This window comes from Squalius cephalus (genome assembly GCF_949319135.1).
Source record: "Squalius cephalus genome assembly, chromosome: 11".
Lineage (NCBI taxonomy): Eukaryota > Metazoa > Chordata > Actinopteri > Cypriniformes > Leuciscidae > Squalius > Squalius cephalus.
The window spans coordinates 8944310-8971189 of record NC_137132.1 but is presented as its reverse complement, the minus strand read 5'-3'; the positions used below and the strand labels follow the sequence as shown (position 1 = coordinate 8971189).

General features: G+C 40.4%; 2 protein-coding genes across 3 annotated transcripts in view; both read left to right on the top strand.

Moving 5' to 3' along the window:
• Nucleotides 1-431: 431 nt before the first annotated feature.
• LOC307167194 (uncharacterized protein) lies at nucleotides 432-6726 on the top strand. Its single transcript, XM_079886187.1, has 2 exons — nucleotides 432-544; nucleotides 5555-6726. The coding sequence occupies exons 1-2, from the start codon at nucleotides 508-510 to the stop codon at nucleotides 6703-6705; spliced, it is 1188 nt and encodes a 395-aa protein (XP_079742313.1). The 5' UTR covers nucleotides 432-507; the 3' UTR covers nucleotides 6706-6726.
• A 5700-nt stretch (nucleotides 6727-12426) lies between these two features.
• The window catches only part of LOC307167554 (NACHT, LRR and PYD domains-containing protein 3-like), a 76685-nt gene continuing 62231 nt past the window's right edge, over nucleotides 12427-26880 (top strand). For both annotated transcript variants that reach the window (XM_079886745.1, XM_079886744.1), the window contains exons 1-6: nucleotides 12427-12585; nucleotides 16208-16294; nucleotides 16535-16642; nucleotides 16838-18640; nucleotides 19690-19860; nucleotides 23575-23745. In XM_079886745.1, the coding sequence (XP_079742871.1) occupies nucleotides 12500-12585; nucleotides 16208-16294; nucleotides 16535-16642; nucleotides 16838-18640; nucleotides 19690-19860; nucleotides 23575-23745 (2426 nt within the window). In that variant the 5' untranslated portion in view covers nucleotides 12427-12499. The remainder of the gene's footprint in view (nucleotides 12586-16207; nucleotides 16295-16534; nucleotides 16643-16837; nucleotides 18641-19689; nucleotides 19861-23574; nucleotides 23746-26880) is intronic.

Genomic DNA, 26880 nt, shown 5'->3' with positions numbered 1-26880 from the left:
GACTAATGGGATGCTAACTGCAGGTGAAGTTCTGCTACAAGATGGTGGCACGCGGCCGGCTTCAACTTCCGGTCGACTTCCTTCCCGCCTGGATATTTCATTTGCACACGTGGGCGGCGCTGAAACTCCCATTTCATCTGATTGGTCAAAACGCTCCGCCTTCAGTAAGCTACGAGCTTTTCTTTCTGTCAGGCAGAGTCACTACGACAAATCACGCTCTATAATAAAATAATGTCTGAAAAAAACACTCACTGTTAACTATGCACAATATTTGAAGCAGAATATGTTGTTGCTCAAGGCACATAAAATAATTTTGCTCATCATCATTCCATGTAGCTGACCACAGTCGAGTCGTTGTGGGCAAGGAGATGCATGTAGCCACGCCCCCAACGCAGCACGAGAGTTTCACCAGGTCAAGACGAAAATGGTCGTGTCGCTGATGAGGCTGTTTCAAGAGTTTGAATTATGGAGCTTCGTCGACGGATGGCGGACAGAGATATGAAGTAAATGTTGGACTTACAGGAAACAGAGACGCCAAATGCAGGTAAATTTTCTGTTCGGTTGGTGAATTTCGCAGTATCACATTCACATGCCACTCTGTCCAAAGCCCGCTACAGCATAACTTATATGGTTAGCCTACTCTATATTTTTTTAAATATTATTAATTTATCATAACAGTAAGAAACTAACATTAACTGAGCGCAAAGACTAAAATATGCATTTGAATAAAATATTCATTGTTGAACAACCATATTTGCACAATCATTTTTTATTTATTTTTGTAATAATAGTTGATAACATTTATGGGATTTTAAAGAATCTCTTACAGGAAAAATAAATGAGAGTAACATTTTCCTGCAGAACTGACCTGTTTTACACTTAACATTAGATTGAGCTTTAACTACCTATATTTATCTTTATCATCCAACGATTTAAACCGGTCTGCCTTACAATTGTGGACTAACTATATGCAGTTTATATTTCATCATTTATATATTAAAACTTTTTGGAACACAAATGTGGAGCATACAATAATATGTAATTATTATTCAAGTAAACATACAAATGCTACTAATGTGTAATATAATAACCTAATAAAATATGTTTCTGACATATTTTCTGACATAATGTTTCTGACATATTTTGATTTAGCCAGATCTGGTGCTTTTAGACACACATTATTTCACACCAACAGAAGCCACAGACTCCAGATGCTGTCCAGTCCACACACTGACTGAATGACCAGACCACCGAGGTCTATCAAAAATATATTTAACTTATTTTTCTTTTTTTGACTAGCATACAGAACAAGTCCAAGGTGCGAGTTAAAAACAGAGCAGTGAGCAAACCTTTTATTCAATGCATATAGGAATGATTAAATAATAAAGACAATACATCTAAATGATTAGTAATGCTCTAAAATTAAAAGTCTTGGCTGCAATGGAAAGTTCTGGGCATTTCATGTTTACAGTGTTGATGTTATTGTCCTGTCTGTAGTTCTGGTTCACAGGTTACCGTTGTATCGCAGTTAATATCCAGATTTGATTGTATTAACAAGGGAATGGCAGACTTGATACTTGATGATCACAAACAAGTTCAGTTCAGTTTATTTATAGAGCACATTTAAAAACGTCCACTGGCCGACCAAAGTGCTGTACACATAATAGAAGCTAATAGAAATTAGTCACAAAAATAATAATAAACACAGTTTAAAACAGAACAATCATTACAAGCTAAAAGCAACAGAGAATAAATAAGTTTTGAGACACGACTTGAACTCAGACAGCGAGGAAGTCGATCTAATATAAAGTGGGAGCTTGTTCCACAGTGTGGGGCCAGCCACTTCACAAGCTCTGTTTCCCCTTGATTTAGCCGGGTTCTTGGTATCTGAAGGAGAAGTTTCGTTTCAGATCTAAGACTTCTAGTGGGAGAATATAAATGGAGTAAGTCAGACAGATAAGAAGGTACTAAATCATTTAAAGATTTATACACCAGTATTAAAATTTTATATTCAATTCTGAAATTTATCGGTAGCCAATGAAGGGATCTCGCATGGTAAAATGTCCTGTCCCGTCAGGAATCTCGGCAATAGATTTGCAATAGTCCCGCGTGAGGTAATAAGAGCATGAATCGCAGTCTCCAACGAGTGCTTGGGAAGATGAGATTTGATTTTCGTTAGAGAGATAGAAAAAGCTAGATCCAATGACAGCACTAATTTGATAGATAATAAAACTATCTATCATCACACCTAAATTCTGTACTTGTGGAGAGATAAATAGACCTAGAGATCCAAGGTCAAGATCATGTCATGGCAAGCCAAGCTTTTACCTCCTCAAGACATGATGTCAAACTGTCTAGAGCACTCTTATTTTTCCTAGACAAAGGCATATAAATCTGCATGTCATCAGCATAACAGTGAAATGAGACATTGTGTTTCCTAAAAAAAGAACTCAGAGGAAGAAGATGTAGGGAGAATAGGACAGGAGCTAAGACAGAACCCTATTAGTTAAAAACCTGTTAAGCCCGTAAACCCGGTACCGGGTTGGAATTGCGTTATTAAGATCGTTATTACGATCGTCCTTTAATATTTAAAGGTCCTGATGAAACATTAACAGTCATATGTGATATCATTACAAAGCTTAGACCCTCTAATTTTCACACAAAACCATCATTTTTTCATTCATTTTACATATCACATCATTTAAATGTTTAAATTCCTCCACCCGCAACCGAAATACCGATCAAAAGTAAGTGTGATTATGAATTTGAATATTGATGGCATTGGTCAAATTTGATGAACAAAGGCAAGTCATATATCAAACAAAAGCTTTCTTTCTCAGGATTTTTGCTATATGGTTTATTTAGTTGACATAATGCAACAGATCAAATGATTGCAGAATGAGTCGCGAAGTACATCTTTGATCTTTGTAAACAAACTAGGAGAAACGTTGCATTTCATCTCCAATTACAGCATGTCTGAGCTAAAAGTAGTCAAATACATAGACTTTCACCTTAGACTGTTTTCTTCAAATTGAGTCCATTTTCACCTTTATGTGAGTTTCGCTTGAGAAATAATCCATCGTTATGTCTCATTTAGTCCAGTAATGCAGGAAATAAGTCGATCCTTATGAAAATGGCAGTCGATCCACATGATATGTCCACATGATATATGTTATCGCCGACAGATGATGACGAACTACGCATCATTGGAAAGCTAATGATCTCAGCATTACGTGAACATGTCGTGAACACACCTTTCCTCTAAACCAACCAGAGTCTGAGATATTCAGCGCGCAATTTTACCTATATTCTGCGGCGCGCAGTTTGGACGCATTGAGAGTCGTGCACATAGACATGTATAGAAAGGCTAGATGGCTCAAGGCGGAGTCAGCTGTGTCGTCACTTGGCGGCCATCTTAGGTCAGGAGACTGCGCTGCTGCTCCCTGCTGCTGTGGACGGAAGGTGAGTGACATACGCCAACTAAAATGCTCGTAACTTGCTGAATTCTTGACGGATTTACATAACTAATTCATTTCCCCATGCTTATTAATTAAAAAAAGTAATTATAATGTGAATCTGTCCACCATTGATTTCAGGATTTGTGGTGCGACGCACACTAAAAAAGCTTTCCTGTGATGTCTGCCGGGCAAGCCTGTTGATGGATGCTGAATCTGCCAGTAAGGACCAGAGCTACCATCTGCTGACGCTGAAAAACAATGGAGGTCTTGTCATCCCATCAGCAGGCACCGTGAAGGTCGTCAGGGCAGCAGAGTGGGTTGTTCGGCAGGCAGTAGCAGATTCCAGGAGATCGCAACCCATCAAACTGTTGGAGGTCCTCTACATGGTGAGGAAGAGGATAGGTGGAGAGGATGTGTTTTTGCTCGGGGAGCACATCACTGACACGCGATATGGCATTGACAGTCACCACCATACACTCTTGACTCTGGTTGTGTCCCTCTTCTTCAAGCTAAGGCTGCACCACATTGCGAAAATGTCAACGCTTAGCTTGCAGAAAGACAGTGTGAGACAGAAGCTCACAAAAACTGTCCTTTTCAAAGGGCAGTAGCGCAAACTATTTGTGCACTTAAAGGATGGGTTTTCAACTGGTGGTCTGTTTAGTTTGCTACTCTTCTTTGATGTTTGCATGTGAATGAGTGGTGTATGAGTGTGTGCGTGAATGGGTGAATGTGGGGCTTTGTAAAGCGCTTTGGGCACCAAGACGGTGTAGAAAAGCGCTATGTAAGTTCAGACCATTTAAGAGAGAGAGGAGGAGAGGGAGGGAGCTGTATTGATTATATTGTATTGATGGAAAGAGTTTTGTGTCCAATTGTGTCTTAATGTTTTTTTTTTTTGTATATTTTGTATATTTTTTTTTGTAAGTTTTTTCTAATTGTGTGCCTTTGGACCTAAGTAAAAAAACAAAAAACAAAGACCCATCTCTTTTCTCTTTATTTTACAGAATGGCAACTTGAGACAGATTTATATTATACATAAATTTACACATGTATTTAATAATGTAAATATTAGTAATAAACTAAATTGCACTATTTCATGTTTCATGTACCTTATAAATATTGACATCATTACTGTGTGTGTGTATGGGTATACCTATACTTTACCTGTCTAGTCTACTTAATATACTATTTTCTTAATAAACTCCGTGGCTATAATTTTTCACAAGTATGCAGTTAAATAGCCGCATCCCTGACGTTTATGACACACCAAGCCGTTTGAAAATCGGTTGAAAATTGAGCAAAATATAGTTATTTCAGCACTACATGCACAATAGACTTTAATGTTATAACTGGACGAGCGGTCCTGTCCTAAGATGGCCGCCGTGTGACGTCGTCGGGTCCCATTGGCTCTCAGCGCCGGTAAGCTATCTAGCCTTTCTATACATGTCTATGGTCGTGCACGCATTTCAGTGCTCACTCTCGCACTCACTCACAAAATGTTAGACACATAATATTTTTTTCAGTGTTTGGCGACATCTAGTGGAATCAAATGGAACTTATAATAGGTAGCTGTTGCACACAATACCACAGTTATACACTTTCAAAGAAAGATTCAATGAAAAAAACACACAAAAGCGCCTACTTTTTTGTGTGTTTCTTTTGACATTTTAAACACATACAATAGTTTTTATTACATTTGACACTTGATTTTGTTTGTTTAAAGGGTTTCCTTTAAAATGACACCAATATTTTGCATTTACGTCACTGTATGTGGGTAAGGGGAGCCATCAGATTTGGGTATGCCCAATTTCATGCGGAATTCCAAAATTACCCAAAAAGTTTAAGGGGTTGGTTTGAACCAGCTTAAAACCTTGCGCCCTAGGCCAACACAAGACTCCATCTGAGACACGAGAATCGTATGGTCGACAGTATCAAAAGCAGAAGACAAATCTAACATGACTAAAATGACGGAATCTCCCGAATCTGTACCCATGTAAATATCACTGAGAACTCTTATAAGAGTCAAACAAATACTTGACCTCTGTTGCTTTCTCTTGATCTTTTTAACTGAATCTAAATACCTAATGTGTTTATTTTAGAACAAATGGACGTCCAAGAGCAAAGTCAAGAGCTGAATGAAGTGAAGAAGAACCATGATAATGTCACGAAAAAGAATTTATCACAAAGCAGAAGAACTACAACGACCAACAAGTCTTTCACTTGCTCTGAGTGTGGAAAGGATTTCACAATAAAAGGAAGCTTTAAAAAGCACCAACTAATTCATACTGGCGAGAAGCTTCACACGTGTCCTCAGTGTGGAAAGAGTTTCATGCTAAAAGGCCACCTTAACAGACACATAAGAATCCACACTGGAGAGAAACCTCACGCATGTCTTCAGTGTGGAAAGAGTTTTTCACAAAAGATTAATCTCAGTCGTCATCAGCGCTGTCATGAAAAACCATTCAGCTGTGATCAGTGTGACAAGAAGTTCAGATCCTCATCATATCTCAACAAACACCTGACAGTTCACGCAGTTGAGAGGCCGTACTTGTGTCCAGTGTGTGGAAAGAGTTTTTCACGGCTGGCCAATTGCAAAAAGCACCAGAAGATCCATTCTGTGAAAACTCATGCTTGTGTGGAGTGCGGCAAGACCTTCATCACACTTGAACGTCTCAAAAAGCATCTGAAAAGTCACTCTGAAGAAAGACCGTTCACATGCACTCAGTGTGGATATGGATTCAAAGAGAAAGTCCACCTGAACAAACACATGAGGATTCACACTGGAGAGAAGCCGCACACGTGTCATCAGTGTGGGAAGAGCTTCATACAGTTGTCAGGTCTCCGCTATCATATGCGTCGTCACTCTGGAGAAAAACCATATCATTGTGATCAGTGTGGGAAGAAATTTACATCGTCATCAATTCTGAAAAGCCACTTGATGGTTCATACGGATGAGAAGCTTCATAAGTGCTCTTTGTGTGGAAAGAGTTTTTCACGACAGGACAATTTGAAACAGCACCAAAAAGTACATGATGCTGTACGGGATCACATGTGTTTCGAGTGCGGGAAGAGCTTTATAGCAGCGAGTCATTTGACAAATCACCAAAGAATTCACACTGGAGAAAAACTGTTCAGCTGCTCGCAGTGTGGAAGGAGTTTCACACAGAAAAGCCACTTAAACAAACACTCACGTATTCATAGTGGTGAGGAGCTGCAAACATCGGGTCGCTATCATTGCTCAATTAAATAATATGAGATTCTGTGAACGCAAATGTTTTTAAGTTATTGTTTGAAAAAGTTGAGTTTTCATTCTATTGTTCAAATAAAGTTGTTTATACTTTATTGTTCAAATACAGTTGCTATTAAATATCAAGATTTGTAGAGATGGTTTTCTATCATTTTGGGGAGTGGCAGAAGTATTGCATTACTTTATTCTAACATTTATGTATTTTTATTCTTCCGTTTATTCTACAATTTACTTTAATTGAAAAGCCTTGATGTTAAGAAATCTGTGCACTGACAATTTTAAAACTTTATTTTAGTCTGATAAATAATGATTGATGTGAAGTGAAAACTTCCAAAATTGAAACAAATGAACAAAAAGATGAGCTAAGTAAAGAGAGAAATCTTTCATCTTTTTTGAGGAGACAAAGTAATGGGGTTTCAAAAACTTATATTTATCAAATTGAAGAAAGATAGAAAGTGGGAAGATTTGTCTGGGATGAGTAATTCTTTTTAAAGTAATGTCAGTATTATGATTAATCAAAGTGACAGGTGAGTCTTGAAAACTGTTACAAAGATAACTAGTCTAAAGATTAACCATAATAATAAACAGGATAAAAATAAAAAGCCACCTGTGAAAATGTTCACACTGAAATGCTGCATTAAGCCCCACATAAGAAAGAAGCCTAAGTCATGGGCCTAATTCCCATTATCATTTAATAAAAAGTTAATGCGAAAAAAACAAACAAACAAAAGTTCAAGATCACGTGCTTTGAGTGTGAGCTCTGAAACACTTAAGTAAATAAAGACCTTCACCTGCCCTCAGTGTGGAAAGAGTTTTGCAGAGAGGATAAATCGTATCGGTTACTAAACGTAACCTCTGTTCTCTCTAGATTAGGGAACGAGTATTGCGTAAGTAGCTTACGCTGCGGGAAAGTCTTCTTTCTCGAGATACTGAAGCCAAAAAATTATCTTTAATTTTTAATAATCTTGTCAACGCAGTGCGGCAGCATGCAGACCTAGGGCAGGCTACTAGTGTGCCCATTGGCTGCCCTGCGGCAACTGCAGCAGCCTATCGCTGAGCCCTTGGCGTGACGTCACAACCAATGAGCGCGCTTGGCGCGCTTCATGCGACACAGCCTGCGAAAAGGGGTGTGGCTTAGCGTATATAAGCAGGGCTCAGAGGCTGCTTCACTGATTTCTGTCGCTGAAGCGAGTGAGCTCGTGGCGCGAGCACGGCGGTTTACGCAATACTCGTTCCCTCTTCTAGAGAGAACAGAGGTTACGTTTAGTAACCGATACGTTCTCTTATGAGAGGTTCCAGAGGTTCCAGCATCCACTGAATGAGTCCCAGGGAGAGCCCGGGGAACGTGATAACAGGGAGCCGGGCGGCCAAACGAAGGCTAGCGCAGTACACAAGCACATATTAGGGAGCACGGAGCAGCACAGCCGGTCCGAACTGACAAATCCCTGCACAGTGCAGCTCAACCAGTAGAGCTAAATCAACCAACGTAGCCCGCGCACTGATAGTGGGCCGGTCTACGCGAGACTTAGACTGATAAAACTTGCGGCAAGAGCTGAGGTGGTCCTGCAGGCTTTTGGACGGCAGAGCAGACTTTGAGCGCCATCTAGCAGACGGCGGGCAAAGGTGCGGTGCCACAGCTTCCTCCACGGAGGGGATGGCAGCATACCCCTTCTCGGCGGCCCCGTCCACCTGGGAGAGAGCCGAGGAGACTGAAGAGCGGAGTCTAGCGGAGAAGGGCGCATTCGATGACTTTAATAGCTCCGCGTGGAGCTCAGGCAGGAAGGGTGCTGACCTAGAGGCTGGCGCTTGGCGGCGGCTAGGCAGAAAACACCCGTCGAGCAGATTAGGTGCAGGCTCCTTCGGTGGGGACCAGTCCAGTCCCAGTCGGTCGACCGCTTTGGTGAGGAGGCGGAGAAGCTCCGCGTCGACACTGGCGCTGGACCTGCTAGACTCTTGAGTCGAGGAGGCGGAGCGGTGAGAGCCCGACCACTCCTCGCTGTCTGAAGCCAGCAGAGAGCAGCTCTGCCGTGCAAAGGCAAAAGACCGTAACTTCGTTTTTTGTCGAAAATGAGTTATTTATATTTTTGGCACATTCAAGACCTTCTTTATCATGTGGACAAGTATCTTGAATCAATTCCGTTTTTTTATCGAGAAAATAATGATTTGTCTTAACAGTAACTTCCAAAAGCCCATGAGAAACCAAGGCAGAACACCGTAACATCAGTTACTGCTCTTTGGCTTTGTTTTGGAACGCTCAAATTACGAGTTACGGTGCTCTGCCTTTGTTTAGCCGCGCGTCAATATGAAGTTACTGTGCCGGTGTTCAATCAAATAATGCTACCTACCAGACTGTACGGTTATCTGCCTTTGTTTTAATGTCCATTAAAATTAAAATGACGGTGTAGCCTGTGTACTTTGTACAGCTGCCATCAGTCGCTCTAACTTCTGATGTCCTCAGAGCGGTCAGAACATTTAGTATGGTCTGCTCCATCGACAAACGTGCGATATCGATCGCGAAGGATTATGCAGAGTTGACAGAAAAACGTTACACATTGCCGTATCAGATGAATACAACCAAGAATTAAAGCTCGGCAAACTAGCTGGCAGAGTGCCAAAACTTCGCCTTCAGCCCCGCCCTAAACGCGGTCGAGTTAACACTGGACTAATAGGAGGTATTTTGTCATGTCAAATGTATTAATAATGCCATCAGAATGCAACCAAAGCACAGGATAGCAATAAGTAGATGGCTATAAATAATTGTAAATCATACAAAATAAATGCCATGATCACTAGATTTTATACAGGTGTGTACTATAATGATTTTGTTAATGGTGATCAGCAACTAAATATTGATAATGTGGAAGTTACTGCCTTTTGCCTTGGCATGACTTCTCACTTTTTGCTGACAATACAAAGGCAGAGTACAGTAACTTTAAAATAGTGGTCAAAAGTCAAGTTTGAGCTCAAGATTTTTTTATGTATATAATTTCCATTACTAAAACATCTATTTGCCAGATTTCCAGTGTCCTACCTATAATTAATTTGGCGAGACAACTAAAAATCTTTAAAGTCATTTTTCTCAGTTCCACACTCTAGCGACTTAAGGTCTTTTGCCTTTGTAGGGCAGAGCTGTCAGCGGCGTCATCTGCTTCATCCCCTGAGGCGACGGCAGTGCGGGCAATGGCCGGCTGCTGCGCGTCGGTGAAGGGCGGGGGAGAAGGAGAGAGCGAGGCTCGCGGGAGGGGCTCCGGCGAGCGCTCAGCTGTCATACCCGGCTCGGGAGGCCTTTGAGAGCGGCGTTTCTTCTTACGCGGCCCGGTCGAGGCAGCCGGAGAAGGGGGAGGATCCTCAAACATGGCGAGTCGAGCTCGCAGGGTCGACATCGGCAAATCCTCGCACTGTTCGAAGGTCGAAGCCCAGGCAGAGAGCGCAGATCACATGGCGGTCTCCGTCGCTGAGCGTGGCTCTACATGAGCCACAGGATGAGCGAGGCATTTGAAACAACGCCTCGCGCTCTTTTAGATGCAAAGTGTGTCGCAGGGCGAACACACAAACACACACACACAGAGCAGAAAAAAGGATATATTCGCCGGATAGCGAAGCAGGCAGGGAAAGCTGAAGGTGGCGAAGGCGGCCGGCTTCCTCAGTCTGAGATCCTCGGCGTGCTGGTCGCTTGATTCAACGGCGGCTTCCTCAGAGTCCAGCGATGTGGAGAGCTTCGCTGAAGAGACAGAAATCAGTGAAGCAGCCTCTGAGCCCTGCTTATATACGCCAAGCCACACCCCTTTTCGCAGGCTGTGTCGCATGAAGCGCGCCAAGCACGCTCATTGGTCGTGACGTCACGCCAAGGGCTCAGCGATAGGCTGCTGCAGTTGCCGCAGGGCAGCCAATGGGCACACTAGTAGCCTGCCCTAGGTCTGCATGCTGCCGCACTGCGTTGACAAGATTATTAAAAATTAAGGATAATTTTTTGGCTTCAGTATCTCGAGAAAGAAGACTTTCCCGCAGCGTAAGCTACTTACGCAATACGAGAGAACCTCTCGTAAGAGAACTTCATCTGCAGTGTCATAAAAAAACATTCAGCTGTGATCAGTGTGGCAAGAAGTTCAGATCCTCATCATATCTCAACAAACACCTGACAGTTCACGCAGTTCACATATTTGTTAGGTGTGACTCATTTATATCTTGCGTCCTCAAAGTCCAAACTCCACAAAAAATATTACACATGCACTACTCTGCGTCTAAAACAACCAGAATCGTTTACGGAGTATCAAAGGTTTATAATAGCCTTAATAAAAACTAAGCCGTGAATGTACATGTATGTGGCTACTTGAAAGAACGGATGGAGGAGTTTTTTTAATCGATATGTAATCAAATGTTGATCAAGGTGAGTGTTAAGGTCTTTTGTGACTTGTGACTTCCGCATATATATATATATTACAAAGGATGTAAATAATTATTTGACATGTATTTGATAATTTTCATTTTTTGGTAATTCAAATTAAGCTGGTTTAATTGGTTTAGTGTTGTCTGTGGGGGTTTTCCCTTTGTGTAATATGAGTAACATTGTTTAAGTGAACGCTGGGTCACATGATCCTGTTTCTCTGATTCTCAGATCCTTTCAGCTGAATTATTGTTTTTCATTTCCATCCAGAGTCAGTGTTGGAGATCATATTCTGTTTCAAGTGTTCAGCTTCATCATGGATGACACACAGACATCCAGAGATGAAGAGTTTTCTCCAGGATGCAGGTACTTTGAATAAACACTAGATAAAATCACCTTTAGACAGAATTGGAAGTCTCTTCCAAATTGGAATGTTTGTGTGTGTGTGTGTGTGTGTGTGTGTGTGTAAGTGAGAATTTCATTAAAAACAATAAGACCAGAGCTCAGACGTGTCATATTTATATTATGATGTTTTATATAGCCTACTAGGTATTCATGTTTTTATAGATATTAGGCAGAGATACACATCTATGAAAGCACTTATTGTGCAGTTTATGGATTTTGTATCAACAGTGTAAATGAAAAGATCATAAGTGTTTTAAAAAAATTAAAAAAATAAACTAATACAGTAATTCAAATGATTCACTTTAATCTCTCTCTGTTATAGTTCAGTTCATCAGAAGAGATCAGAGCCAGAGCCCAGCTGTGTGTCTATGAGGAGTGACGTGTCTATGGGTGTGCCACTACATTTCAGGTATATCATTTCTTTATATTCAATTTAAATTATTCAGTTATAAACAACAAGCAGTCTGGTCATAAAAATGACAGCAAACAGATATTGACCAGTAAAATACTGTTTGTTTATTACAGTTTTGACCTTCAGCAAGTGCATTGTTAATAAGTTCATAAACTGTTGTCAAAATTATTAAAGGTGGTATCAGTGATTTCAGGCCCAAAAATATTTTTATCACATTCATCTAATCTTTCCTAACAATCCGCTAGCTGCCCGCCCCATAAGCGTGCCGTCAAAAAAACGCGTCTCTGTAGGCAGCCTAGGCTCTGAGATCTGCACACAAAAACAAATGGTTTAGCCAAACAATCAAAACCAAAACAAATAGTGTTCCAACCAATCACCGACAGGGGGAGGGTGTTGTGACGTTTTGAGCCAGCTTTTTCTTCAGCTCTGACTTCGCGTGCAGCCGTGCACGAGCACAAAACCTCACAACACCCTCCCCCTGTTGTGATTGGTTGGAACACTATTTGTTTTGGTTTTGATTGTTTGGCTAAACCATTTGTTTTTGTGTGCAGATCTCAGAGCCTAAGCTGCCTACAGAGACGCGTTTTTTTGACGGCATGCTTATGGGGCGGGCAGCTAGCGGATTGTTAGGAAAAAAAATAAAAATATTTTTGGGCCTGAAATCACTGATACCACCTTTAAGGTAATATCTGGTATCTGGTAATGTCTGATATCTGGTAATGTCTGATTCCTGATTAATTCCTGGTATAATTCCTTAAATCTGTTCTGTTACAGTTATATTTCAGCAGAAGAGATCAGAACCATAGCTCAGATGTGTGTCATATATTACAATGCTTTATATACTAGTTATTCATGTTATTATGGCATTCTTATTAGATATTAGGCAGAGAGACACGTGAAATTGCTTAGTTCGGTACAGGTTTTGTATCAACATGGTGTTGCTCTAAGGTAACTGATATGTCAATTACAACTTCAAATGGTATACTTCTAGAAAGAGTTAGTTCTTATAAGGTATATGGATGGATGAAAGATTAGCATTTGACGTACATATTGATTGTTTGTTGAAGAATCTTAGGCCAAAATTAGGTTTCTTCTATCGTTTAAAAAAAAAATTCCATATGAGGCTTGAAAGAAAATAGTAGAGACTGCATTTTTATCTATAACTGATTACAGTGATCTTTTTTATATGCATGCAGCTACATCTCTGACATGCCCCCACGGAAGAAATAACACCTCAAATGATGACTTCTGGTGAATATTGTGGAAACTAATTGATACATTTAGTTAAATATATTTCATACATTATAGCATATTACAATACAAATTATTAGGCCTATATATTTATAGAACAGCAAAGTAGGCCTAATCAATATACAAGACTGAACCACATAGATGTGAAATATAAAGGCTTTGATCATTTTGCCAACAATGAACCATGGATTTGTTTAGTTTATAATACGTTTTATTTTTAACTTAAACAAATACAACATATAACATTCAAAACTCATCGGCTTAGACTGCATTTGAAGAAAATTAAACACAACAGTTTTCTGTAGCCTTGTGCGAACTTATGCAATAGAATTAGACTTCTAGAATGTTATTTCCAGTGCAAAAAAATAATATTTTTAATTTAATTAGACAACATTTTAAGGAAGTGTAGTGCAAATATCTTTATATAATTATACTTCCATTATAGTTAACTTTCTTTCCAGTGCAAAACAATACATAAAAAAACAGCTAATAAAGAAAATATAAAATATTGCACTCAAATACTGCATTCAAGCAATACAACACCTGTATGTATATTTTTGTGCTCTTTTCTTTTTCGCCGGCTGCTCGGAGGTAGTCATTTTTACATTTCCTGCTGTTGTCACTTGTCGTCATTGTTGCTACGATACGTGACTCACAATGACTGAAACGACCAATTAAAAGGGCATTCTCTAATAATGTTCCAAGATGTTAAAAACGCTACGCTGATCATAGACAAACAGAGGGAGAAATTAATATCTACCGCAGCGTCGGGTTTTTTTTCTTGTCTTCGTTTACAGTCTGACATATATTAGAAGCTATGTGTCTGTCATGGATTTGCACTGAATTGATTCTCAAAAATACGGAACAAAGTGCGTTCCGTATCAGTTCAATACGGAACAAGACGTTTATGTGTCAAATACGGGACGATTCCGTATTATACGGAACGGTGGGCAACCCTAATTCAGACCCCCTTAAATTTTTCACTCTTTGTTATATTGCAGCCATTTGCTAAAATCATTTAAGTTCATTTTTTTTCCTCATTGTGCACACAGCACCCCATATTGACAGAAAAACACAGAATTGTTGACATTTTTGCACATTTATTAAAAAAGAAAAACTGAAATATCACATGGTCCTAAGAATTCAGACCCTTTGCTCAGTTAGTAGTTGCACCCTTTTGATCTAATAGGCTACAACCATGAGTCTCTTTGGGAAAGATGCAACAAGTTTTTTTTTTTTACCTGGATTTGGGTATCCTCTGCCATTCCTCCTTGCAGATCCTCTCCAGTTCTGTCAGGTTGGATGGTAAACGTTGGAGGACAGCCATTTTCAGGCCTCTCCAGAGATGCTCAATTGTGTTTAAGTCAGGGCTCTGGCTGGGCCATTCAAGAACAGTCACGGAGTTGTTGTGAAGCCACTCCTTCGTTATTCTAGCTGTGTGCTTAGGGTCATTGTCTTGTTGGAAGGTGAACCTTCGGCCCAGTCTGAGGGTCCAGAGCGCTCTGGAGAAGGTTTTCGTCCAGGATATCCCTGTACTTGGCCGCATTCATCTTTCCCTCGATTGCAACCAGTCGTCCTGTCCCTGCAGCTGAAAAACACCCCCACAGCATGATGCTGCCAACACCATGCTTCACTGTTGAGACTGTATTGGACAGGTGATGAGCAGTGCCTGGTTTTCTCCACACATACCGCTTACAATTAAGGCCAAAAAGTTCTATCTTGGTCTCATCAGACCAGAGAATCTTATTTATCACCATCTTGGAGTCCTTCAGGTGTGCTTTCATGTGTCTTGCACTGAGGAGAGGCTTCCGTCGGGCCACTCTGCCATAAAGCCCCAACTGGTGGATGGCTGCAGTGATGGTTGACTTACTATAACTTTCTCCCATCTCCCGACTGCATCTCTGGAGCTCAGCCACAGTGATCTTTGGGTTCTTCTTTACCTCTCTCACCAAGGCTCTTCTCCCCCGATAGCTCAGTTTGGCCGGACGGCCAGCTCTAGGAAGGGTTCTGGTCGTCCCAAACGTCTTCCATTTAAGGATTATGGAGGCCACTGTGCTCTTAGGAACCTTAAGTGCAGCAGAATTTTTTTTGTAACCTTGGCCAGATCTGTGCCTTGCCACAATTCTGTCCTTGAGCTTTTCAGGCAGTTTCTTTGACCTCATGATTCTCATTTGCTCTGACATGCACTGTGAGCTGTAAGGTCTTATATAGACAGGTGTGTGGCTTTCCTAATCAAGTCCAATCAGTATAATCAAACACAGCTGGACTCAAATGAAGGTGTAGAACCATCTCAAGGATGATCAGAAGAAATGGACAGCACCTGAGTTAAATATATGAGTGTCACAGCAAAGGGTCTGAATACTTAGGACCATGTGATATTTCAGTTTTTCTTTTTTAATAAATGTGCAAAAATGTCAACAATTCTGTGTTTTTCTGTCAATATGGGGTGCTGTGTGTACAATAATGAGAAAAAAAATGAACTTAAATGATTTTAGCAAATGGCTGCAATATAACAAAGAGTGAAAAATTTAAGGTGGTCTGAATACTTTCCGTACCCACTGTATATCAAATCTTTTAATTTATTACACAAATAGTTATCACACTATGTCTGGTTCTCATATTCGGCTAAAAGTCCCATACTGTCAGAATCTGGTAAAGGTGCTTTTTCTTTGTATGCTCCTTGGGCTTGGAATGAATTGCAAAATGCACTTAATCTAGATACACTTCCAACCCTGAGCACTTTTAAACGTCTCTTGCACAATGTTTTAAAGGACACTTGTAATTGTTGTTTTTCTTGATTATATATTTAGTTCTTGAATGTGTAAATTGTGGTATTGTCATTTTGTGATTCTCTTGTGTGAAACTTTATGTGCTGCCGTCTTGATCAGGTCTCTCTGGAAGAAGAGATAATAATATCTCAATGTGATTATCCTGGTTAAAATAAAGGAAATAATAATATAAAAAAATAATAATAAATGTAAATATCATATGTTTTAATGATAAATGAATATGAAGCAATTCAAATGATTCACTTTAATCTCTCTCTGTTATAGTTCATTTCATCAGAAGAGATCAGAACCAGAGCCCAGCTGTGTGTCTATGAGGAGTGATGTGTCTATGGGTGTGCCACTACATTTCAGGTATAACATTTCTTTATATTACATTTTAATGATTTAGTTATTAACAACAATCTGTATGGCCATCAAAATGACAGCAAGCAGATATTGACCACAAAGTAAAATATTGTTGTTGTTTTTTTATTGTGGTTGTGACCTTTAGCAAGTGCATTGCTAATAAGTTCATAAACAACCGTTGGCAAAGTTATTAAGTTAATATCAGAGTGTCAGATTCCTGATTCTCTGAATCTCATGATGTTTCAGGTCAATCCCTCCACAAAGATCAGCCGTAACAAAACCCCTCTGTAAGAAGTATGACCACTCTATGAATCAACTACAGGACTTTAATGAAAGCAGGTATCCTGCTGTCAGGTAAATTGTCGGGCTTTTTATTGTTGATTTTGTTGCGGTGCATTATCACACATTTATCAAATACATTATTAATAACTGACACATTTCATAAAACCAATTATATGCTTAGTGTCTCATAATACAGAAAACAAGACATTTTGCTTTGTACATTTACATTTTTAGCTCATGTAATAATGTGGTATTCTGATTTTACAGACATGAAGTCCTCAACATGTTTAGATCAAATCTGATGAAGAAGTTTGAGTGTCTGTATGAGGGAACAGCAAAGCAGGGAAACCCAACACTCCTGAATGAGATCTACACAGAGCTCTACATCACAGAGAGTGAGAGTGGAGAGATCAGTAATGAACATGAGGTGAGACAGATTGAGAGACAATCCAGGAGAGCAGCAACAGAGGACACACCGATCAAATGCAATGACATCTTTAGACCTTTACCTGGACAAGACAAACCCATCAGAACTGTGCTGACAAAGGGAGTCGCTGGCATTGGAAAAACAGTCTCTGTGCAGAAGTTCATCCTGGACTGGGCTGAAGAGAAAGAGAATCAGGACGTCCAGCTCATATTTCCACTTCCTTTCAGAGAGATCAATTTGATGAAGGACAAAACACTCAGTCTTTCAAAGCTTATTCATGTCTTTTTCCCTGAAACTAAAGAAATGGAAATATCCAGTGACAAATATAAAGTGTTGTTCATATTTGATGGACTAGACGAGTGTCGTCTTCCCTTACATTTCAAGAGGAATGAGACTCTACGAGATGCAAACAAAAAGAAATCACTGGACATGCTGCTGACGAACCTCATTGTGGGGAATCTGCTTCCCTCTGCTCTCATCTGGATCACCTCCAGACCAGCAGCAGCCGATCTCGTCCCCTCTGAGTGTGTCCATCGAGTGACAGAGGTACGAGGCTTCAATGATCCACAGAAGGAGGAATACTTCAGGAAGAGAATCAGTGATCAGAGTCTGGCCAATACAATCATCTCACACCTGAAGTCATCAAGGAGCCTCTACATCATGTGCCACATCCCAGTGTTCTGCTGGATCTCAGCCACTGTTCTGGAGAAGATGTTGAGCGAAGCAGAGAGTGGAGAGATTCCCAAGACTCTCACTCAAATGTACACACACTTTCTGATGGTACAGATTAGCATTAAAAACTCAAAGTATTCTGGGAAGGACAAAGATAAAGAGATAGTTTTCAAACTAGGGAAGCTGTCATACATGCAACTGGAAAGAGGCAATGTGATCTTCTATGAGGAAGACCTGAGAGAGTGTGGCATTGATGTGACAGAAGCATCAGTGTACTCAGGATTGTGCACTCAGATCTTCAGAGAGGAGTTTGGCTGGTATCAGGGGAAAGTCTTCTGCTTTGTTCATCTGAGCGTTCAGGAACATCTAGCGGCTCTATATGTGCATCTCTCCTGTACAAACAACAACATAAATGTGTTTGACTCAATCACTAAACAGAGTTTGCTGTCTAAAATTAAGGACTGGTTTCAACACAATTCATCAGAACATGTTTCATTATCTGACCTACATCAGAGAGCTGTGTATGAGGCTCTAAAGAGTAAAAATGGACATCTGGATCTTTTCCTGCGGTTTCTTCTGGGTCTGGCAGTGGAGTCTCATCATATTCTCCAACAAAGACTAATGAAACAGACAAGCAGATCTGACAGCACTGAGAAAACAGTTGAGTACATCAAGGAGAAGATCAGGACCATTGACTCTCCAGAGAAATCCATCAATCTGTTCCACTGTCTGAATGAACTGGGTGATCATTCACTAGTGGAGGAAATACAACAGTATCTGATATATGGAATAATGAATGAAGACAAACTCTCTTCATCTCAGTGGTCAGCTGTAGTGTTTGTGTTGTTGACATCAGAGGAGAAGCTGGACAGGTTTAATATTAATGATTTTGTTGGACAAGACAATAAAACTGAACAACTAAAGGTTCTTCAGAAGCTGCTTCCTGTGATTAAAGAATCCAGATCAGTTCAGTAAGTATCAATCAGAATAATCAGTTCACTGTTAAAACATTAGGAAAATAAAAGATTCATAAATCTTCAATGCTGCAAATGTTTAGTGGTCAGTATTTTGATGTGTATCTTAAACCATGACAATGTAAAATTCCTTCAGACATCCAAACAAAGTCAAATGTGTGAAGGAATAAATAATTCAGGTTTACTAGCTGAATGTTATTGCACATAAAGAAGGAATTTAAATATTTAAAAGAAATGATAAAAGAAATCAAGACCAAGTAAACAACTGGAGAAACAGCTTATTTATCAAGTAGCTGAAATCTCCTAAAAAAACATTTAGCAGAGTCATACATTTAAATTTTACTATTAAACATTTACTTCATGTTTAGCTTAAAGTTGACTAAAACTTCAAATTTAAATTTTACTGTGAGATTGACCATTAAGAATCAAATCACTGATTATCTGACATTTTTGAGATGCAGAAATTAGTGCAGATGTAATGTGCAACGGCTCCACCATAACAATAGTAGCAATGTACAATTAGACATTTAAGTTTATTTACTTATTTATTTAAGTCATTACTTTTACAAATATTTGGAATGGAATTTCAAAAATATTTTAATATGAATATTTTTTCTATTAATCTATTAGACTGCATTTACATTGTGCGTATCTATTTTGACATGCCGGTCTGCAGTGTGTAATTGCCCATCGGTTCTCTCAGCAGCAGAAAAACAAAACTTTTATTCAGTGGATAATGTATAGCCTTGAAGGAGAGCTCACTTTACAATAACTAAAAGCTGTCACTCATCTCAGTTCACAATCTCACAAAGTTCCAATATAAACAATAAAGTTGTCTACACTGCATAAAGAAAATCTTACTTGCATCATGTATTTTTGTTAATGAGAGTATTCGTTAGCGTGCAGAACAGAAGTGTAAATATAAACATTTGACCATGAACCTTGGATAAGAATTTTACATTGTTAAATTATATTGGAATTTAAATTTGTTGGAAAGCTATTTGATAGTGTTTAAATTATGTTATTAGATTTTCATCTCTCTACAGGTTTAGTGATTGTGGTGTCACAGATGAAGGTTTTGCTGCTCTGACTTCAGCTCTGAGATCAAACCCTGAACACCTGAGAGAACTGAATCTGTCTAAGAATAAAATAGGAAAATCAGTGAATCTGCTGTCTGATGTACTACAGAATCCTCACTGTAAACTGGAGAAACTGAGGTAAGATCATATTTGACTCTCACACATGAATCACAATGTAAAGTATATTTGAAGTGTTCAGCCTCTTTCTGCTGCTGTGAGTTCAGCTGATTGAGCTGTAAATGATTGAACACATGAGCTGATCCTCAGTAACATGATACTGCAGGACTGAGAGTCACACTGAAATACACACTTTCACACACAATCAACATTTCAGTCTCTTGACGTTAAACAGACTCGAGCTCAACACAGTCAGAACTGAGAAATGAAGGACATGCTGGATTCATTATTACTGTTAATTATGTTAATCTTTTTACATTGACACTTTATAAAGGATTGTTTTTAATTTTGTAAAATGAAATCACACACACACACACACACACACTCTCTCTCTCTCTCTAATTGATACTCCAAACCATAGACTGTAAAAAAATATGGATGACGCCCCTTCGCTCTCTTCCATTGGTGAGAAGTGAAGCCGCCAGTGTCCCGATATGCCGCTGACATCTTGGGGTTTGAGTCTGCACAGTAGCGACTTCAGGACCAGACCTGCACAGTAGTGAGCAGGAAGTAAAGCCGTGAAATCAAGGCCCCGCCCTCACTCTCGGTGTGAAATAATTAATAATAGAAATTTAGATATTAAATTTAAAGCTCCAATCTCCTCAGTCCTCCAAAGATCCCGAAAATAGTCTGTTGGTGCTTCAGTGACTACTGCGCTCAGAGAACTTGTCAATCACAGCTGTCAATCATGATGTCACACCACCATCTTTATAGCATCAAATAACTAACTAAAAACAAACTTATTTTAAAAACAAACACTTGAATTTACATCAATGTGATAAAAAACTACAGTAAATGACAGAAACCACCTTCGGAAAAAAGATATCTGAAGTGTAATTAAATTGTTTAGTTGGTCTCAAGTCCCGTTGAATAACACGGGGAGGCGGGTTTATGACCTATACTAGGACCAGTCACCAGGGGGAGATCGAGACGTTTTAGCTTCACTTTTCAGGGCTTGTGCGGCACGCTTGCTCCATACATACATAATACAGATCTAAGTAACAGTGAAACTAACCTGTGTAGTGAATAGTGTAATTTATTAAAGCATAATTTGCATAAGACTGACTTTTAATATAGTGCTGGAAGAATTGAGAAATTAGAAAATGCCGGGCAGTCTGGTTGAGGAACGACAACTCCCCGAGAAGACAAAGGACCTTTCTCGAAATTAACATTTGACTCTCTCTTGAGAAACTAGCATCCCAGAGTCAATCACCTCCCCCATGTTGTCTCTCTCTCTCATGCTGAGATCACCAGATATTCACCCAAAAATCTATATGGTTTAATGTGAATAATTATCATACAGTATTATACATGTTTAGTATCATTTGAAATGGCTCAGTGCTACTGGTACAAATGTCTCATTCCCAAAGAAGTAAACCAAAAGGTAGAGTTTAAGGGTGTTTTCACACCTGAAAGTCTGCACCAAGGTCCGATCCAAAGTTCATGTTTTGATACTTTTTATACATTCTGTAAGTTTTGGTTTGGATTCACATTGCAATTATGCGAGCACACTAAATAACTTTACATGACATACTTGCGTCCTGTCATCATAATCTATGTGGGCTGCATCTTGACATTGATTGGTTTGTTAAAGGATGTGCGTCTGACGTCAACGTGTTATCAATTCAGCGGGTAACTGACAAGAATGAAAAAAAAAAAAACGTTGACAAGAATGAATGAACAGACGCATATCGTTGCCAGTATACTGTTATCATTACGGCATTACTACCTGCAGCACCAACTATACTCGAGGCTAGTTCAAATTCACCAAATGAACGTCCTCATTGTTCAAACATTTTATCGTCGCAGACAGGAAAGGAGGAGAAGACTGCAAGCAATCCTGCAAGAATGGTCTGAAAGTCCAAACCATACAGAAAATGCTTTCACACTAGAAATGAACCAAACCTTTGTTCAGTTTGATCCGGACCGAGACTACCTCTTTTTCGTCTGACCAAATTTTGTCTGTTTGGTCCAGACCGTGGTCTGGGGGAGGTTTCACACCTGTACTTTTGATTCGGATCAAACTGAAAAGTCAGAAAATCCGGACCAAACAAGGTAGGTGTAAAAGGGCCCTCAAACTTTAAACTCTTCAAGGGATACTTCAGCATTTAGCATGTAATACCCTGTAGTATTTTCGAATGACCATGCTTCCCTCCCTCATGTCCCCCTGAGACAAGAGATTTATGTATTCTTTGTCTGGAAAAAATTCTCCGATGATGCAAAAATCATAATTTTGCGTCATCGGAGGATTTTTTGGCCAGAGGCTAGAGACTACAGCCAGTATAGGAGCTCGTTCCGCATGTTTTCAACCCGCCCATATGGTGAGATCTCACTCACAGAATGTACAAATAGTGTCAGCCATCTAAGCCAACAGGCTCTTGCTCTGTGGAGAAAGCTGAGTAGTAGGCATTACCATCCTCTTTTTCCCGGACATGTCCGGCCGTCGAGATCGTCCAAAATGTCCGGGATTCGTATTTTGCTTTCTACAGTCGCCATTCATTGTTTACATGCACACCTTTTGTTTCAATCTAACTGAATTCATTCCGATTGGTGAATCTGAATGTAGTGTTTACATGAACGCTAAACAAGTGATCGGTTGATGTGCGTTTTAGCATTGCTAAGAAAATTCCCACTCCTCCGTGAGAGATAGCTTTCGAGACCGGTGAGTCTCACAGGTGTCGCTCATCAGTAATTACACCAATGGCCTTGCGCCGTTCTCCCATGCCCCCCAGCCTTGTCCTGCTCGCCACAGTAAACATAATGAATGGCGACTATAGAACACAAAAGCCAAATCCCAGACATTTTGGGTGATCTCACAAACCCGGGCAGACTCGTCACGGAGACTCATGATAAACTGCGTATTTTCAGTTTCGAGTCAACTAGTAGCTGAGCTGTCCTCTGTAACCGGTAGGCATGGCTTGGGAGTGGCCTCATAGGGCAGCGAAGCAAGTGCATTCTGGGAGTTGTTGTCTTTCATCCACATAAGTCAAAAATACATTTTCTGTCTTTTCTCAGTCTAGAAGGCTCCAAATTCAAAGCTAATTTCACATTTCTTCTACATAAATGACCCATTTTAAATACACATTCATCTTTCCAGAGGTGAAGTATCCCTTTAAGAGTTTAGAGATAACTTTGAGGAGGCTGTGTCTTCCAGGCAAATAGCATTCTGCTCCCAAAAGGTGTAAACTCTGAATGCAAATTCCCATTGTTAGCAAATGTTTCCATGTGAAAGAAGTTTCTGTCTAAATAAAGAAATGCAACAAGAGGCTCAGGGCAATTTGTATTGAGATCGGCCCATTATGCTGTCTAACCTTAATTCGAGGTCTTTATAAAATGAAGTCAGATAAAAGCTTAAAATTAATTAAATTACTTTCCGCCACGCGGAAAGACAGTAATGCACAGATACCTTCACCTGTTCTATCGGATACCGCCATTGGGCCGAATTAGAAGGGCTAACAGTGCAAATAAGAGATTATGTTTCCTGATTGAATGATACTATTGAACGATAAGTTGTTTTATGATCATGTTTTTTGAAATTTTAAATCTCAATCTAATGATTCATCAAACATATTAATTTGTGCTTTAAGTTTGAACTTTCTCTTTAATAATGGATTCACTGCTAAACTGATCTGATCTGAACTGAGAGAGTTAAGAGTGTGTCATTGTTCTCTACAGGTTGAGTTATTGTGGTGTCACAGATGAAGGTTTTGCTGCTCTGGCTTCAGCTCTGAGATCAAACCCTGAACACCTGAGAGAACTGGATCTTTCATTTAATAAAATAGGAAAATCAGTGAATCTGCTGTCTGATGTACTACAGAATCCTCACTGTAAACTGGAGAAACTGTGGTAAGATCATATTTGACTCTCACACATGAATAACAATGTAAAGTATATTTTAAGTATTTATTTCTGCTGCTGTAAGTTTGTTAAGGTTACGACTGTAACCTCTGTTCCCTGAGAACAGGGAACGCCTCAGGCGTGACAGGTGTCTGAAATCACAATCAAATCAGCCCATGAATCATTAACGTGCGGCCTGGAAGCAGAGTCCTGCACAGGTCTGATTTTGTAAATCCACACCCGCCCGTACCCGCAGTGCTTCAAACCGCATCCGACCCGTTATCCGTCAACAGCACTAATTAAAATCCGCACCCGACCCGACCCGCTTAAAATAGAACCGACACCCGACCCGCACCCGAAATAAAATCAGTTTAGCCAATCACATTATAGACACAATTACAAAAATGTTTATTGCCAGGTCATACAGAAGTTATAATGACAAGAATTAACACAAGGACAACTTCAGCCGAAGCTGTCAAAAGGCCGGTAACTTACATGAAGAACATGGCTAACGTTACCACAAAACTGAGTAGCCTAACAGATGCGGCTACAACACTATATCTGCCACGCAATTTCGTCTAGCCTACATCTGACAATTTTGGGTTCAAACACGCCCTGCACACCACACATACTGAACAACAGTGTTAAATTAGAAAAATACTGTTCGATAGAACTGCTTGGTTTGTTACCACAGTTATCTGCGTGCTTCCTCTGCGATGAAGTTCCACATTTGCGGCTATCCAACACGAAAATGCATGCAGCAAATAAGCCTTTCACAATATAGTTTTCTTCAGATAACTCCAAATTTCTCCTACACACTGGACTTGACTTTTGATGACATATTGTCGACAACTTTACAATCTCCACTAGCTATTCTTTTCTTCAACTCCTCAGCATCCATCTCGACGAAAAGCAGATCGCGCGCGCGGTTATGATGAATTTTTAAAAGTGAAAGTAGCCTAGGTAACGTTATAGATCCTGGGAGGGCGTGGCGCGTGGGCACAAATAAACTGATGTTTGTAAAATAATTTGAAATTATTTTATCAACTTGAAATACAGGAATATTTTTGTAGATGTGTTGCTAAAAATATGCATATATTTTTACGTTTGCATGTGATTGTTTTAAACCCGTGTTTCCCCCGTGTCCGACCTGACCTGCACCCGTATCCAACACAGTTGGATATTTTTCAGCCGTTTGAGCAAAATTCGCGGGTACCCGAACCCGTGCAGGACTCTACCTGGAAGTATATAAGGGTGCCTTGCAAACATGATAATCACCTTTTCGTCTGAAGGGATTGTTTGGTAGGCATGAGGCACGGCGAAAAAACGCAGTGTCTCTTTCCCTGTTCTCAGGGAACAGAGGTTACAGTCGTAACCTAGACGTTCCGGGAGGGAACCAGTAGCAGAAAATGACCATTAGTCATGCTAGGGCACAGGCTCGCCTTCAGAAGCTGCCTGCTAAGGCCAGCTGAACTGATAGTGTGCAAAAGGCTCAAGTGATGTGAGCCTGGACAGAGCATGTACAGCGAGTGTTCGCTCAGACCATGCCCCCTTTCCAACATGTTGCGACATGCCCTGGTTTGCAGAGAACAGCTGTCAGTTGAGTTCCATTTTATAAGTTAAGCTTCAGGTTGTGTTCGTGTGCATCAGTGACCACAAAACCACACCTACACTGTAAAGATCATGAGAAATGGTGCCTGTGCATGTGTATTTCAAAAGTATATATTAAAACATTCCACGAATATCCCTGTCTTCTGTGTCCTGACTAGACACCCCATATCGGTGACTAATTTTCAAAACCAGTAGAGCACCATTACAGATAGCAAGTGGCCACTAGCTGCCAGAACCCAGCACCGCTGGGAGACCACTTACAAGGAGGCGAAAAACTGGTTATTGCTATAGCCTACCTAACATTTATCCAAAGAGTCAATAATGAATCAAGATTGAAATCAAGTCCCAAGAATTGAATTGAAATCGTGAAAATTGTGTAAAATTCTGTTTAGTTACCAAATGTTTTGACAATCACAATTACACCTATTGTGATGCATGTTGTTTTTCCATCCGTTTCTCTTGAGCAGTTAAAATATCGTGATAATACCGTATACCGTGATAAAAGCTCAATCAATTAATCGCAGCATGAAAATTTGATACCGGCACATGCCTACTCAAGACTCACTTAGAAGATTGAGAGGCCTACTAGGCCTGATGCAAATCAGTGCTGTCAGCCAAACTCATACTGCCGGGGACTCGCCTTCAGTAAGGCCTGGTTGGGCCTACTAGCTGATAGCCAGTCTATTCTGCTACACACATATACTGTGGGAACAATACTACACCAACACACATATTGAGGCCACCCACAGGAGGCCTAATAAGGCTAGCTATCTGGTCGCAGCTAAAATGTATGTCCCACAACATTAGGACTCCCTTCTGAGGAGGCCTGTTTAAGGCCTACTGCCCATCAGTGAGTCCACTGCCCGAACTACTAAGGCCAACCACCTGAGGTAAACCGGTCTACCACGCCCTCTTGGGGGCTGCACAGTGAAGGAGCCCTGCTGAGGCCCACTACCTAATGGTGCAGCCTTCGTTGGCAGATGTTTACACAACGTCTACAGCATCCTGGTACCTAATCACATTGCCCATGGCAGTGTACTCAGCAAAAAACACAGCATCCTTTAAGCAAGGGGAGTACAATATACACCACTCTGCCTCAACGGAGGCCCCAGAGTCAGGGGCCTACCATCTATACGCATGGGCGTCAGCTCATGGCAATGCTTTGGCTTCACGGGAGCGTACTTTGAAAACCAAAAAGAAGTGAAGGTTGAAGGTTAGAACTTTCCGCTCGACCCGAGCCATTACGGTGTGAGGAAGGATAGTACAGAACTGAAAGTGAAGTACTCAGACCTACCCTGTTTCAATGGGGAAATACTCCCACCTAACCCTGAGATTTAACAGGGTGCGTGCCCGCCAGCGGCTCTAGAGGTGACAGAATTGTATCTGCGCCCAGCCTAGGGGAGTGGGGCTTGCTTGTAAGCCAATCACCTACAACCCGACGCTCGAGCAGTAGCTCAGCAATGTGAGTGGAGCCTATTCTGGCGGCCCAAATCCATATGCTAGTTCTGCACGGCGGGGTCGGGCAGACAAAAC

What these genes read in the sequence shown, in the direction of transcription:
- LOC307167194 (XM_079886187.1), top strand. Translation starts at nt 508, where the DNA reads ATGTTGGACTTACAGGAAACAGAGACGCCAAATGCAG. An exon ending in AACAGAGACGCCAAATGCAG is followed by an intron (nt 545 to 5,554) that starts GTAAATTTTCTG and finishes TGTTTATTTTAG; the next exon opens with AACAAATGGACGTCCAAGAG.